We start from the raw sequence: 15338 nt of genomic DNA, 5'->3' as shown, positions 1-15338 counted from the left end.
TATATATATATATATATATATATATATATAACCGTAATAATCATCGCTCGTCTTATAAATCCTTTCAAATCATAACAATTAATAAACCAAAATTTATATTCATAATTTAACTTGTAAAAATTCTAATCAAACATAATATCTCATAGCATTTCATCAAACTTATCACTGATTCATCCAATCACGGTCTCCGCCATAAAACAAAATCAAATCACGCTCAAACCACCATAATCCAAACTAATCAGTCACAATCACAAGAAATGAAGTTCAAACACAATCAAGAGCAATTACAGCAAGTATGACAATTAACAGTTAAACAGAAATATTCACATAGGCAAACCAAATACAATATACACACCCAAATAATGTCACATAAATGCATATGATGCATACCTGTCCTACTGGCCATGAGCTCATGTGTCGGATATAATGCCAGACCCGACACATCCGGTAGCTAATCCGGACATAGACCACCACAGCATAGAGCAAGTGGGACTAACTGCAATCCTTGTGTCTACCCATGCAGATGCTCTTTCACCACAATCTTGGATGCAAGTGGGACGAACAATAACCCTTACTTCTATCCAAACAGATGCTCTTTCACCACAATCTTGGATGCAAATAGGATGAATCACAACTCTTACATCTACTCAGGCAGATGCCTTTCACTACAATCCTAGATGCAAGTAGGACGAACCACAATCCTTATATATACCCAGGCAGGTGTTTAAAATCTCAACCCGGATCAAATATCAAATCTTTATCTCATTTCAATCATATCATAATCAGACATAACCAAGCTTAACATCAAAACTGCAATTATATAATAATTATATTTCAATCAACCTCATCATTAACATAATCATAATCATCACTAATCAAATTTAATATTCTTCTCATTCATTTTCATATGTCATTCTTTACTTAGTTACTTTAGGGGTTAACTAAACACAACTTTCAAGCTTCTCAGGTTCAACTTAAAGTACTCTCAAGATTCTCAACCTTTACTTTATAATTCTTGGCATTCACAAACTAATTTTTCAAATTAACAAAATCATAAATATTCCAGTTTTCTTTAACTTAGTTATCAAACTAATTTCAACAATCTATTCCTTCAAATCCATTTGAAATTTCCAAGAACATAACTCTTAAATTAGAATTAATTGAATAAAACTCACTTTTGATTTAACCAAAAATCACTTTTACCCAAAAATTTAAGGCATCCAAAAATAAACCATTCCCAAATTCATTCTCCTGAAAAGTAAGTTAAATCCTCATTTTTTACTCAATCAAAAAATTTCAAACTAACTTCAAAACCTTTTCAAATTTAAACATCTCCTTCACAAGACCCAAAAATCATCCTATTTGCAAATCAAAATCTTAACTGAAATAACATAATCATTTAGTCTTAAATCAATCATTTAAATTATTTTAAATCAAACTCTATTAAATTAAACTCCACGACAAAGTCTAGAGGGCAACAACAAATCTCATTTTCTTTAGTATTCAATTTTATTTAACCTTATAAAAATTTCGGCAGTACCTCGCCTAAAATTTGGACTTTGCCACCTACACGGATCCCATCTAAATATCCCTCAAACCCTTCTCAACCATTTTCAATATCAAATCACTTCCAAATATCAAATCATTTTCAAATATAAATTCACTTCCAATATCAAACCAATTCCGATCCAATAGCAATTCATTTTCAAATATCAATTTACTTTCAATATCAAACCAATTTCAATATCAAATTCTTTTTCAAATATCAAGAAACCAATTCAACAAAGTCAACCAACAAACCAAAATACTCAACCTCCTCAAATAGTCAATAAATCAATCAAGCAAACAATTACATTCATCCAGAACAACTCAATTCAATCCATAAGACTCACGTAATCATAAAAATATATTTTTCATATTAATATCGACTTGTAACAATTCTTTATAATAAAACAATTTTAAGAAAAAATCCCTATCTCGGATAGTCAAAACTCCCAAAATCAAACGCATCTAAAAATCCTTTTTCTCGGCCCGCAATTCCGCGGCATCCAATCCAACTATTTCCCACAATACCAACAGCCATGAAAGCACCATACAACAATAGTAACTCAACTCTGAGATATTAACGTCGCGAGAACCTTAGTAATATATAACAGAACAATGACTATAGAGGTTCGGAACAAGGAACTGTAACAACCCTGTTTTTCGAGTACGCAAGATCTTTTCTGAAGGCACGGATTTCTCCGAAAGATCAGTAAAGGGAACACCTCTATTATATCATCAAGCATCTCAATCCTCATTATCATTATGTCATCCTTAAGCTAGAACCTCTTCTGAGGCAAGCTCAATAACGCAATCGTGAAGAACCTAGTTTTTGAACCGTGTCGGTTAGGAGTTCTAATTGTAATTTTCGTAAATAGTCTCAGTTTGACGAACCGGACTCGACTCATGAGAGAAGAGAGATAATAGTATAATATTACTATTATATTAGTATTAGAAGATGCTTGAATGATATTATAAGGTTACCTGGTCTGTTTTAGTTAAAAACAGGAAATCGGTTTAACCGGGTTCACAGTTTACTGGTGCAGCTTAGCACCAACACTCTCTGATGACTTTAGCAATGCTAAGACCTCATTATAGATGTTTTATTCTCATAATAAGTATGTTACTAGTGTCATTTAAGCTAGTAGCTCAAAAAAAATTTTTAGAGATGTTTTTACGAGTGTTCCGATACATCTAGTTTTAGTAGTTGTACACCAGAGATATTTTAATATTATTTTAACCCACCTCCAAGCCAACCAATCACAACTCACCTTACACCCCCAAGACACTCCAAGGCTGTCTCATTTCTTCATTTTGGCCAAAAATAACAAGAGAGAAAAGAGAGAAACTTTCATGAACACTTGATCTTCAAAGCTTGATTTCTTCTGAACTAAAACTCAAATCAAAACTCCGATTTTACCAAAATGATCCTCTCTTCTTCCTCTACATAACCATATAACTTATCAAGGCTGGAAATAAGATTAGATGGCTGTCCCTTTCCCATTTAAATTCGGTTTTCAAGGAAACATGCTCAAACATGTGTTTTCTTGATGTTCTTCCTTAGGAATCATGCTTAACTTGACTTGAGGGCCAAGAAACGTGACTTTTCAGCAAGTATAAGGTTATAAATCACCTCCTAACGTGCTGAAGGAGATTTGTTTAGTTGAGGGTTTTTGGATTTAAAGTTGTTCTTGATGTGATTTAGGAGGAAAAAGTGCTAAAGGACCACCTGAAAGTCTAACTGAATTAGGAGCAGCAAAACCAGGTAGGGTGTGACGAATTTAATCTTGATTGATTATGTTTGAGATGTTTGATTATGATATGGTTTGGTTATGCTTGAAATTGATTGCTTATATGAGTTATTCTTGGTGAAAGTTTGTGAAATTTTGATGAAATTTGATGATATTTAAGCTATGAATGTTGTTCTTGAGGGCTGCTGGAAAAACGAACCCTAGAGCTTAAATTGGGGTTCAATTTGTGTTAAAATTATGTAGAAAAGATGGGATTTTAATGGCTGCTAATTTATTTTTGAATTATGGTAAAAATCGGTTGCTGAAAAGACAGAAAAACGGGTAAAAACAGAGAAAGAATCTGAAGAATTCATGAAGAACACGAAGAACACTTTGAGTGTGGTGAAGAACATTGAAGAACACCTTTTAGATCTTAGAAAGGGCAACGAAGTAAAATTTTTGGTGTTTAAGGGGTTATATGGTAATTTCTGAAAGTTAGGGTGGTTAAAGTAGAAATATTAAAAGTTACGGGTGGTAAAAAGTGAATTTTAAAGGTTAAAAGTAAAAGTAAGGTAATTTTCAAAAAAAAAAGTACCTCGCTAACTAACTACGCTTTTAACAACGAATCAGGCTCATATAATATATAATAGATAATAATTAGGATGACAAATTAGTAGCACTCAGTTTCTGGTATGTCCTAGGCGTACAGAAAATTGGGTCGTTACAATTTGGTATCAGAGCAGTTCGTTCCCAATAGAGCCTGGGGAGTGGACTGACTATGCTTTGCTGCATACTCTGCTTGTGTGTCTCATGCTGTTAGGGTATCTTTAAGATACATTGGGCATGAATGTCTATGAGTGCTCATTTTGGAAATGTTCGTGCATAACTTGAGATATTAAGACTGATCACCTTAATGTTGATTATTTGGTGCGGATAAGACCTCAATGACTGTGAATAGGCATGTTTTAATCGAGCTCCGAATGATGAATCGACGTGAGCCACAGCTATCTTCATAGCTGTTATGATCTTAATGGCTATGGATGTGTGAGATTTGGATGCTATCAGCAACGGATCGATCTCTTCGTTAGGATGGCTTGAAGGAAATAGACCGCTTGAAGAAGGATTCTTGCACGCGGCTGAAATTTTGAGGGCAAAATTTTCTTTTAGGAGGGTAGAATGTAACAACCCTGTTTTTCGAGTACGCGAGATCTTTTCTGAAGGCACGGATTTCTCCGGAAGATCAGTAAAGGGAACACCTCTGTTATATCATCAAGCATCTCAATTCTCATTGTTATTATATCATCCTTAAGCTAGAACCTCTTCTGAGGCAAGCTCAATAACACAATCGCGAAGAACCTAGTTTATGAACCGTGTCGGTTAGGAGTTCTGATTGTAGTTTTCGTAAATAGTCTCAGTTTGACGAACCGGACTCGACTCATGAGAGAAGAGAGATAATAGTATAATATTATCATTATATTAGTATTAGAAGATTCTTGAATGATATTATAAGGTTACCTGGTCTGTTTTAGTTAAAAACAGGAAATCGGTTTAACCGAATTCACAGTTTACTGGTGCAGCTTAGCACCAGCACTCTCTGATGACTTTAGCAATACTAAGGTCTCATTATACATGTTTTATTCTCATAATAAATATGTTACTAGTGTCATTTAAGCTAGTAGCTCAGAAAATAATTTTTAGAGATGTTTTTACGAGTGTTCCGATACATCTAGTTTTAGTAGTTGTACACCAGAGATATTTTAATATTATTTTAACCCACCTCCAAGCCAACCAATCACAACTCACCTTACACCCCCAAGACACTCCAAGGCTGTCTCATTTCTTCATTTTGGCCGAAAATAACAAGAGAGAAAAGAGAGAAACTTTCATGAACACTTGATCTTCAAAGCTTGATTTCTTCTGAACTAAAACTCAAATCAAAACTCCGATTTTACCAAAATGATCCTCTCTTCTTCCTCTACATAACCATATAACTTATCAAGGCTGGAAATAAGGTTAGATGGCTGTCTCTTTCCCATTTAAATTCGGTTTTCAAGGAAACATGCTCAAACATGTGTTTTCTTGATGTTCTTCCTTAGGAATCATGCTTAACTTGACTCGAGGGCCAAGAAATGTGACTTTCCAGCAAGTCTAAGGTTAGAAATCACCTCCTAACGTGCTGAGGGAGATTTGTTTAGTTGAGGGTTTTTGGATTTAAAGTTGTTCTTGATATGATTTAGGAGGAAAAAGTGCTAAAGGACCACCTGAAAGTCTAACTGAATTAGGAGCAGCAAAACCAGGTAGGGTGTGACGAATTTAATCTTGATTGATTGTGTTTGAGATGTGTGATTATGATATGGTTTGGTTATGCTTGAAATTGATTGCTTATATGAGTTATTCTTGGTGAAAGTTTGTGAAATTTTGATGAAATTTGATGATATTTAAGCTATGAATGTTGTTCTTGAGGGCTGCTGGAAAAATGAATCCTAGAGCTTAAATTGGGGTTCAATTTGTGTTAAAATCATGTAGAAAAGATGGGGGTTTTAGTGGCTGCTAATTTATTTTGAATTATGGTAAAAATCGGTTGCTGAAAAGACTGAAAAACGGGTAAAAACAGAGAAAGAATCTGAAGAATTTATGAAGAATACGAAGAACACTTTGAGTGTAGTGAAGAACATTGAAGAACACCTTTTAGATCTTAGAAAGGGCAAGGAAGTAAAATTTTTGGTGTTTAAGGGGTTATATGGTAATTTCTGAAAGTTAGGATGGTTAAAGTAGAAATATTAAAAGTTACGGGTGGTAAAAAGTAAATTTTAAAGGTTAAAAGTAAAAGTAAGGTAATTTTCAAAAAAAAAGTACCTCGCTAACTAACTACGCTTTTAACAACGAATCAGGCTCATATAATAAATAATAGATAATAATTAAGATGACAAATTGGTAGCACTCAGTTTCTGGTATGTCCTAGGCGTACTGAAAATTGGGTCGTTACAGGAACAACTTACTGTACTTATGAATAAGTGAGAGAACGGAGCAGTGGTAGCTACGGTGGTGACTTCCGGCAAGCAGAACAGCGGCAGAGAGCTCTGGCAGCGACGCAGCAGCTTGATGTCACATGCAACAACCATTAAACTCAGCATGCAGGAATCAGAACTTGACCCTACGTCACCAACACCTCAGAATCTCTAGCAGATTATAATAGAATACTAATTTCAAGGGTTTCGGAACGAAAACGCTTATCGTAATTGAGGAGGAACGACTGAACAGAACTGCGGTAGCTCCAGCGGTGGTTTTGATGGCCACAGCAATGGAAACAGAGCCAAAAGGAGCAGAAGCAAGTTCCCAGCAGTTCTAGTGGCCAGAACGACTGACTTGACGGCGGTGGCGGCAACTTTGTCTGACACCAACGGTGGCAATGTAACTCCGGCAGTGACTGAGAAACGGCCCGACAATGGTAATGGAGGCACGGTAGCGACTGGGCAGTGACGGTGGCGGCAACTTGCACGAACGGCGACGACGATGGACGAAGATGCCGATGGTAGCTCCTCCCTCCGCGTCTCCTTCTCTCTCGCGCAGGCTCCTCGACGACGCTTCCCAACAGCGGCAAATGGTAGCAGTGGCGGATCTCTCTCTCTCTCTCTCTCTCTCTCTGCGACGACGGCACCCAACCACGCTAGCGCCATCCTCTTCTTCCCCTCGCTCTCTTCTTCTTCCTCAGTTCTCCTTTCCTCTCCGTTCTTTGATCCCCCCCCCCCTTCTCTTTTCTTTTTCTTTGTTTTTGCTATGTGGGTGTGAGGGGTGAGGGAGGCGGGTAGCGGCATGTGTGTGTGAAGGTGAGGGGAAGGTACGAGTGAGTTAGGGTTAGGTAAAATTAGAGTTTTCTTTTGGGGATTGTAGGGTTTGGTAAGAATTTTAATAAAAATAAAAGGGTAGAGTAATAATTTCAAAATCAAATTAAATACAAAATAATTATTTTTGAAATATCATTTAATTATTAACTTATAAATTATTTTTAAATAAATACTAATTTAATAAAAATTAAAAATAATCAAATTAATTCTCCTTTATTTTTAAAATAAGGTTCAAAACCTAAATATTCAAATTGAAACATATAAAATTCTCATTATTTTTCAATTACTAAAGTTTTAAATCATAAATAAAAAATTACCAAACTAATATAAAAATCTCTGAAAAATACCACCTTTTATAAATAATTTATTATTTAATTTTTAAAAATTCGGGATCTTACATTACTCATTTATATTGATGATGTTGTGATAGCTGGAGATGACATGACTGAAATTAACTTCATCAAATCATTGTTGGATACAAAATTTAGAATAAAAGACATTGGTGACTTGAAATACTTCCTAGGCATAGAGGTTACCCGAATCAAGGAAGGACTGGCCCTGTACCAAAGAAAGTATGTATTAGACATTTTGAGATACCATCAACTTGAAGACTGCAAACCAGCTTTCACACCAATTGATTACTCTTCGAAATTGACAAAAGATGGGGAACCACTGCCTTCCAACACTGAGTATAGAAATCTCATTGGCCGATTGCTCTACTTAGCTAATACTCGACCCGAAATTAGTTTTGTTATTGACAAATTGAGTCAGTTTTTTGAAGCACCAATTGATGTGCACTTCAAGGCAGCAATCACGATTTTCAAATACATCAAAGGATCCCCAGCCAATGGTCTATTTTTTCCTACAAGCACAGACATCACAGACTCACAGTCACAGGATTCTCGGATCCAGATTAGGTAGCTTGCCCAGACACTAGAAGATCCACTACTGCCTATTGTTTATATGTTGGAAGCTCCATTGTGTCATGGAAGAGTAAAAAACAAACAACTGTAGTTGCCTCTTCCATAGAAGCTAAGTATCGGACACTTGCATCAGCTACTAGAGAAGCCATATCGATAAAGAAGATCTTGTTAAACTTAAGGTTGGAACTAAAGCAACCAGTTAGCATCTACAGCGATAGCTAAGCAGCAATTCATATAGCCTCTAATTCAGTTTTTCATGAACGAACCAAGTATATTAAAGTTGATTGTCACATTGTAAGAGACATGCTGCTCGAGAAAATCTTTCATTTTTTGCCAATTTCTACTCGTGAGCAAGTTGCGAATTTATTGACCAAACCTCTTAATCCAGGAACCTTTTCTGTTCTCATTGACATGTTAGGTCTAAAAAATATTTTCACCCCTAACTTGAGAAAGAGTGTTACCTGATTTATAAGAGAACCATCTAACCAACTTGAACTAACAACTTGTTGATTCTAGAAACAAGAGAGCTACTAGTAGTTAGGAGTAGAATCTTTTCTATTAGTAATTGGTAGTTAGTTAGAAGCCAACTAATGTGGCACCTATCTATATGTTTATGTAAGGAAGTAGCACTAACAGTGTAGTTGAGTTTCGCCATTCATTACATCTAAGCTTCTTTTCTTCACTCTCCTCTTCTCTGTTGCAATATTTCACACACTCTTGCTATAAAATATTGCACCATTTATCAAAGAACTTATCCATCCACGACGCGCAGCTCCATTGGCGACTCACAGCTCCCCCACACACCTCCTCCATCCATGCGCGCCTCCTCCGTCCTGGGTCTCCTCCATTGTCGCGATCCTTCTCCGTCTAAGGTACTTCTACTTGCACAACTATGTTTGATTGGGGGGTTTCGTAATATAAATATAATTTGGATGTGCTAAACCCTAATTTTCACTACTATGTTAATTTCGGATTTAAAATATTAATGTAATTTGGATGTGTAATGATCTCATTTTTTATGTGCTCATATTATTCATGTTAATATTGGATGTGTTTGTGTTTCTGCTGTGTCATTTTTAATTTTTCAAAAATTAGATATAAGAATATTATTGTTCTTGTAAGTGTTGAGGATTTGTTCGTTTTTATTAGTGATTTTTGCAGTCTATCAATTATTTGGTGTGCAATTTTGTAATTTTAGTTGTGTAATTTTATTAGATGTGTAATCTTATAAATTTGGAATTGTAAACAAATTATATGAATATGAATTTCGAATGTGTTGATGAAATAATTAACAAATATTATTATTATAGTTTTGGATGTGTTGAAAGAGAAAGAGTTCAAGAGAGATCCGTACATGTGGTGTGATGATGGTGTATTGAGGAGAAAAAAAATAAAAAGTAAGTAATTTTTTTGATTTTTTAAATAATCAATATGGTAAAAGTAAACATTTAAATTAAATTGATTAAATAATAATGAATCTTTACAAATAAAAAACATAATCAATTAAAAAATTAAAATAATACATTATTATTAAATTTAAAGATTCAACAAAATCCAAATTTTAAAAAATAAATAACATTTTTCAACAAAAACAAAACACCATGTGAGAGAGAGTTAGAGAGATTAGAGATTCGAGATTTCGAGAACAATGCAATGCAAGGATCAAATATACAAGCGCCCGAAAGGGCCCACGAATTGGAAATGACGTCACCTGGATGACCTCAGGTGGTGCCAACTGCCAAGCAGTACACATGGCAGATCTCTAGCCGTTGGATGGCGACGCGGCTCATGAATCCCTAGTTGACGTGCTGAATTTTAGTTAAGGTTCTATGGATCTTCCTCACATTCCCATTATTATATAGAAATAGCAAGTTGCTCACTGTTGGTAGTGCTTTTAATTTCTTTAATTAATTAATTAATTAATTAATTGCGTTTTGTCTCACTCACATGAGTGAATATAAATGTCAAGGAGTAGGGAAAGGAAAAAGGCGAGGGTTCCTTTAACAAGTACTATAGCCAGATCTGTCTAATCTCCATAGATTAGAACTGCAACATGAAAATGATTATGGAGGATGATGATATTGTTAGCAGGGAGGATGGTATAAAGGCAATAATAGAGGAGGAGCTTGTGAGAGGGCGTGAATTTGCCGATCAGTTAAGACAACTTATCGTCATCAATAAAGAAGATGATGACTCAGCTGATCATCAATGGCTTCTCAGTAACGTCCTCACCTCCTTCGCCAACACCCTCTCTCTCTTGAACAAATATCCCATACATCCAAATCCAATTCATCTTCACCAATCTTCTGCTTCTTCCTCTTCTTCCCATAATAGTGATCTTCTCATCATGCAAATGCAGCACCCGCAGATCCACCCTTGCTTGCTTACAGATGACAACCACATTTGCAAGACCCCGCCGCCGCCGGACACAAGAGGCTCTTACCGGAGAAAGTAATCATCATTCATTACTTATTATTATCTATATTATTTTTCCACTGCTCTCTTGATTTTACCTTTACATCATTTATAAAGAGAAATTAGTACGTTGTATTTTTTATTTATATATATTTTATTTAATTTCTCGCATCTGAATTAATAGTGTCATGAGCCTATATATTTAGATGGATTATGCTATGTGTACATTAAAATCAATCATTAAAATCAGTAACTAGTATAAAATACATACTGAAATATAAATATATTATGAAAATAAATTAACCAACATATGTATTTATACATAAATACATTGATGACTAATTTTAGTGACTAATTTTAGTATTTTTCTGTTTAGATAGAGAGAATATAAGATAAAATAGGGATAGAATCATAGAAATGCTTAAACTTCGTCTGTTATTCCTTGTTATTACTAAATAATTGTTATGAATAGGATCTGAGATAAAAATGCGTTACTTTATCTATAGATTCATTAACCTAGAAGTAGCCTTGGAAATAAACCCTAGTTGTGGTTATTTATATTATTATTTGTTGTTGGTTGTTGGTTGTAGAAGAAACATAGAGACATGGAAGAAGGAGACGGAGAATGAAAGAGAGGAGGATGGGCATCAATGGAGGAAGTATGGACAGAAGGCAATCCAGAATGAGAAATACACAAGGAACTACTTCCGATGCACTCACAAGTACGAACAGGGATGCCGAGCAACCAAGCAAGTTCAGAGAATTCAAGAGAAGCCTCCGTTGTACAGGGCCACCTATCATGGCCGCCACACCTGCACCAACACAGACACTACTAATAACCACGTACTCATCATGGAGGAATTAGATTACCCTACTTCCTCCTCCTCCTCCATATTCCTCAGCTTTGACAACTCCTTCCCTAATCCACCAACCAATCCCTTTCTCTCATCATCTTCTTCTTCGCTTTTCCCCTCAACAGCACCGCCGCTACCTGCGATGATGATAGTGGAAGAGGATCGGCAAGTTCTTCCCTCAACTACTTCAACTCACCCCGTTTTGGATGATTCGTCAAGGCATCATGTGGTCCCTATACTATCATCGTCAGAAAATAATAATATTTGCTGGGATGATATGATGATGATGGCTGCCATGTCTCAAGTGTTATACGATTCTGTTGATGAGGGATGACGACTTTCTCTCTCTCTTAGATTTTGACTACTACATTTAATTACAAGCTCGAAATGTTAAGTTCACAGCAAAAGAAACAATTAGAACTTTATTTAGTTATTAAACTTACATTGTTATTAGAATTACTAAATATTAAATAATATAAATTATAGTTGTTTTTAATTAATTTTTTTATAGAATAAAATATTTAATAATTAAAATAAATTAGTTAAAACTAATAAATTATAATTTAAATAGTATAATTTTTTTATATTTATTTTAAAATTATGAATTTAAATCTCATTTTTAATTTAAAAAATTTTATTAATTAAAAATAATTAAAATTTATTCTATTTATTATTTATTAATTATTATAATAATTAATAAATAAGTTATTTCCATTTGGGTTTGGCTTTCTAGTACTAAACATTTCTGACTACTAGCCAAGTCCTATCCTTGGTCTGTGTTGGTCCATCATCTTTCTTCTTTCTATTTTTTTTGTTTTTAAATTTAGCGGAAGGATCGGTAGCTTTAATTAATGGTTTATATATCCTACGAGCGACAAAAGTTAGATAGATGAAACTTATATGGTATGATTTATGGACACTGACATGGACACGGGATACGATACAATATGAGATACGTCGATATGTAAATTTTAAAGGGAGTCATTCAGATAAAGATGTCTAAAACGTCTTTTTTTAAAAATGTTTTTTAGTAATTAAAATTTAACATATATAATCGATTAAATTATGTTATTTTTATTAAAATTAGGCTAGACAAATTAATTTAACCAAAAAAATGGTGAATTAAATCTTGAACTGGTTTAAATTAATATTATTATTTTTTATAAAAAATGAGTATAATACCTTTATTATAGAAAATGATTAAAATACTCTTATTATATATATATTAATTTTAAAATTTCTAAATCCTAATCCTACATAGAAAAATAAAGGACTAAAATTTTAGATTCTCAAAATTAATATATATAATAGAAGTATTTTACTCATTTTCTATAATAGGGTATTGTAGTCATTTTTCTATAAAAATAATATTAATTTAAACCAGTTCAAAATTTGATTTACCATTTTTCTGTCAAATCAATTTGTCTAGTCTAATTTTGATAAAAATAACATGATTTAATCAATTATATGTGTTAAATTTTAATTATTAAAAAACATCTTTATAAAAAGACGTTTTCAACGTCTTTATCTAAGTGGCTCCCAATTTTAAAATCTTACATGACACGGGGACACGTATATATATAAAATATAAAGTATTTTTTAGATAAACCGTAATGATATTTTAATATTTTATTGATAATAAAATATAAATTAATTTTTTAAATTATTTTTAATATCTTATTTTAATTATATCAAGTATTTAAAATATTTTTTGTTTTAATAAATAATAATATATACTATATCTAAATTTATTTTAAGAATATATATATATATTAAGAATAAGACCGGATATGCTGACACGTGATGGTATTTAAGTGTGTCCAAGTGTGTCTAGAGAAGAATTTTTTATTTTTTATTGAGACACAGTTTGGACACAGCAGATACGCGTATCGGACGAGTGTCGGTGAGTGTCGTGTCCAAAATGTGTCCGACACACAGACACAACAACTTAATAAAGTGTCCGTGCTTCATAGCTTATATGTTATTACCTTTTTTTGTTTTCTTTTGTTATTCTTCTTTTTGGTTTAGCTTGTCTTTTTGTTTAGTTGAAACCGCCTTCATCAGCCCCTCATTTCATTGCAATGCCTTTATTTTCTCATCCATTTTGTGTACTAAAAAAAAGAAGAAAAAAAGGATGAAAAAAAGATGACAATACACTTTAATTTTAATAGAAAAAAATAAAAATAATTCATATTGATTTAAATATAAGATAAATTAAAAAAAAAATTATTCCCCTTAATATTTCTCAATTTTTATGTCTGTAAAAAATGTAAATACTATAGTGCCTATTATTTTGTACTTAAATTATTAAAAAAAATAAATAAATAATATTTAATAAATTTTACATAATTTATTTTTTATTTTAAATATTTTATTTTTTACTTTAAAAAAAATTAAACAATTTAAATACCATAACAAAGAGACCATATAATGAATTCACCGTAAAAAATATCTTTAATGTACAGTAATACACACAACATGACTTAAAACAAAAGGAGGTAATAAAAAGCTCCACTTCATTACTTCTTTAATTTACTTATACACAGTTATACTACTTCAGTGTACTTCCCTTAGATTCTCAATTTATCATCAATGATAATTTATTTATATAATTATATTATGATGGATGCTTTTATGATAACGTCTTAATATAAAAATAGCATTGTGAATACCTAGATATCAAAGGTGACGTGATCCTTTGAGTATTCTTCTTTATTCATTTATGCTGGTCGCTAAAGAAATTTAAAGCACCACGAGCATATTACAGATTAGAGCGTCATCAAGTGCAGTGAACATACGGGCTGGGTGGCATCTTTACTCGATTGGAACGAAATTTAAAGCCTAATTGCACCTAAAGAGAATTGAATTTTGAGGAAAGAGAAAGAGTCAAACATTAAAAATACCTTAAACTCAAAACTAAATATATAAGACATGCAAAAGGTTATTAGTTCAATTAGTTTAATTAAAATATGTTCTCTAAGAAATATATGAAGGGTACAATCAAATTAACAATAATATTGTTTGAAAGACAAAAAAAAAACAGTTAAAATAATTTAAATTTATTTTGTTTAATATTTATTAATTATTACTATAATTAATAAATATTAAATAAAATAAATTTAGAATATTTTTTATTTTTCTAGTATTATTATAAAATTAAAACATCCATGCATGTGCTACTAAAAATTGATTTTAATTTTGTCTCATTTGTCTTCTGTGTATAGTAGTATTATTCTTGTAGTATATATATATATATATATATATGAATGGCTTCACATATTCTAGTCTTTCTTTCTTTTCGGAGTGTACAAAATACGAGTAAAAAGAAATTTAAATTATCGACACATATTTAAATGAATAAAAATACTATTTGTACATTAAAATTAGTCACTAAAATCAGTTATATATCAATATATTTGTATATAAATATATGATTTAATTTGTTTTCAATGTGTATTTATATTTCAGTATGTATTTTATATTTATGGCTGAATTTGATGGCTAATTTTAATATATACGTAACATAACTCTTAAATGAATGAGTGAAATAATTACTTTATAAGTAAAGTTTTTCAACTTTTAATTATAGGTAAAAAATGTACTCCTCGTAAATTACAATTATTATTTTTATAAAAGCTAATCGTCTACGTAAAACTTAATAATTTTACAAAACCAACTATAAATAAGTTTTTGTAATGATTAAATTAACTAAAAATATAAGAATAGAACAAATTTCAAAAAATTAAAAAAATAATACCATCCTAATAATATACTTAAAATTTTTAAAATATAATTTTTTGACTTTTAGATGATTATATCTTAAGTATACCAGGTAGCTTGGAAAAGTAAGTTTACTTAGTCACACTTATTATTTGTTTGATCTTGTTGAGGAAACAATAGAATTATAGAAGTTAGTCAATAATTAATTAACAAAATTCTTGCAGAACCAATAATGAAAAATTATGTATTATATTCGAAAATTATAAAATTACACTATTAAAATTCATACTTGCTGATATTTAATCCTTA

General features: G+C 32.1%; 1 protein-coding gene across 1 annotated transcript; it reads left to right on the top strand.

Moving 5' to 3' along the window:
* The first annotated feature begins 10061 nt into the window (after window positions 1–10061).
* Window positions 10062–11805, top strand: LOC107628166 (WRKY DNA-binding transcription factor 70-like). The gene is made up of 2 exons (XM_016330958.3): window positions 10062–10491; window positions 11046–11805. The coding sequence occupies exons 1-2, from the start codon at window positions 10094–10096 to the stop codon at window positions 11641–11643; spliced, it is 996 nt and encodes a 331-aa protein (XP_016186444.1). The 5' UTR covers window positions 10062–10093; the 3' UTR covers window positions 11644–11805.
* Window positions 11806–15338: the final 3533 nt, after the last annotated feature.

Source organism: Arachis ipaensis, chromosome B2 (genome assembly GCF_059453495.1).
Source record: "Arachis ipaensis isolate K30076 ecotype BB chromosome B2, ASM5945349v1, whole genome shotgun sequence".
In the NCBI taxonomy this organism is placed as follows: domain Eukaryota; kingdom Viridiplantae; phylum Streptophyta; class Magnoliopsida; order Fabales; family Fabaceae; genus Arachis; species Arachis ipaensis.
Note: the sequence above shows the minus strand (reverse complement) of the source record. Positions and strands in the feature narration are given on the sequence as shown.

Excerpts from the sequence above, each read along its gene's own strand:
- LOC107628166 (XM_016330958.3), top strand. The coding sequence starts at position 10,094 with ATGAAAATGATTATGGAGGATGATGATATTGTTAGCAGGGAGGATGGT. Across the intron at positions 10,492-11,045 it reads AGAGGCTCTTACCGGAGAAA|AAGAAACATAGAGACATGGA; the intron begins GTAATCATCATT and ends TGTTGGTTGTAG.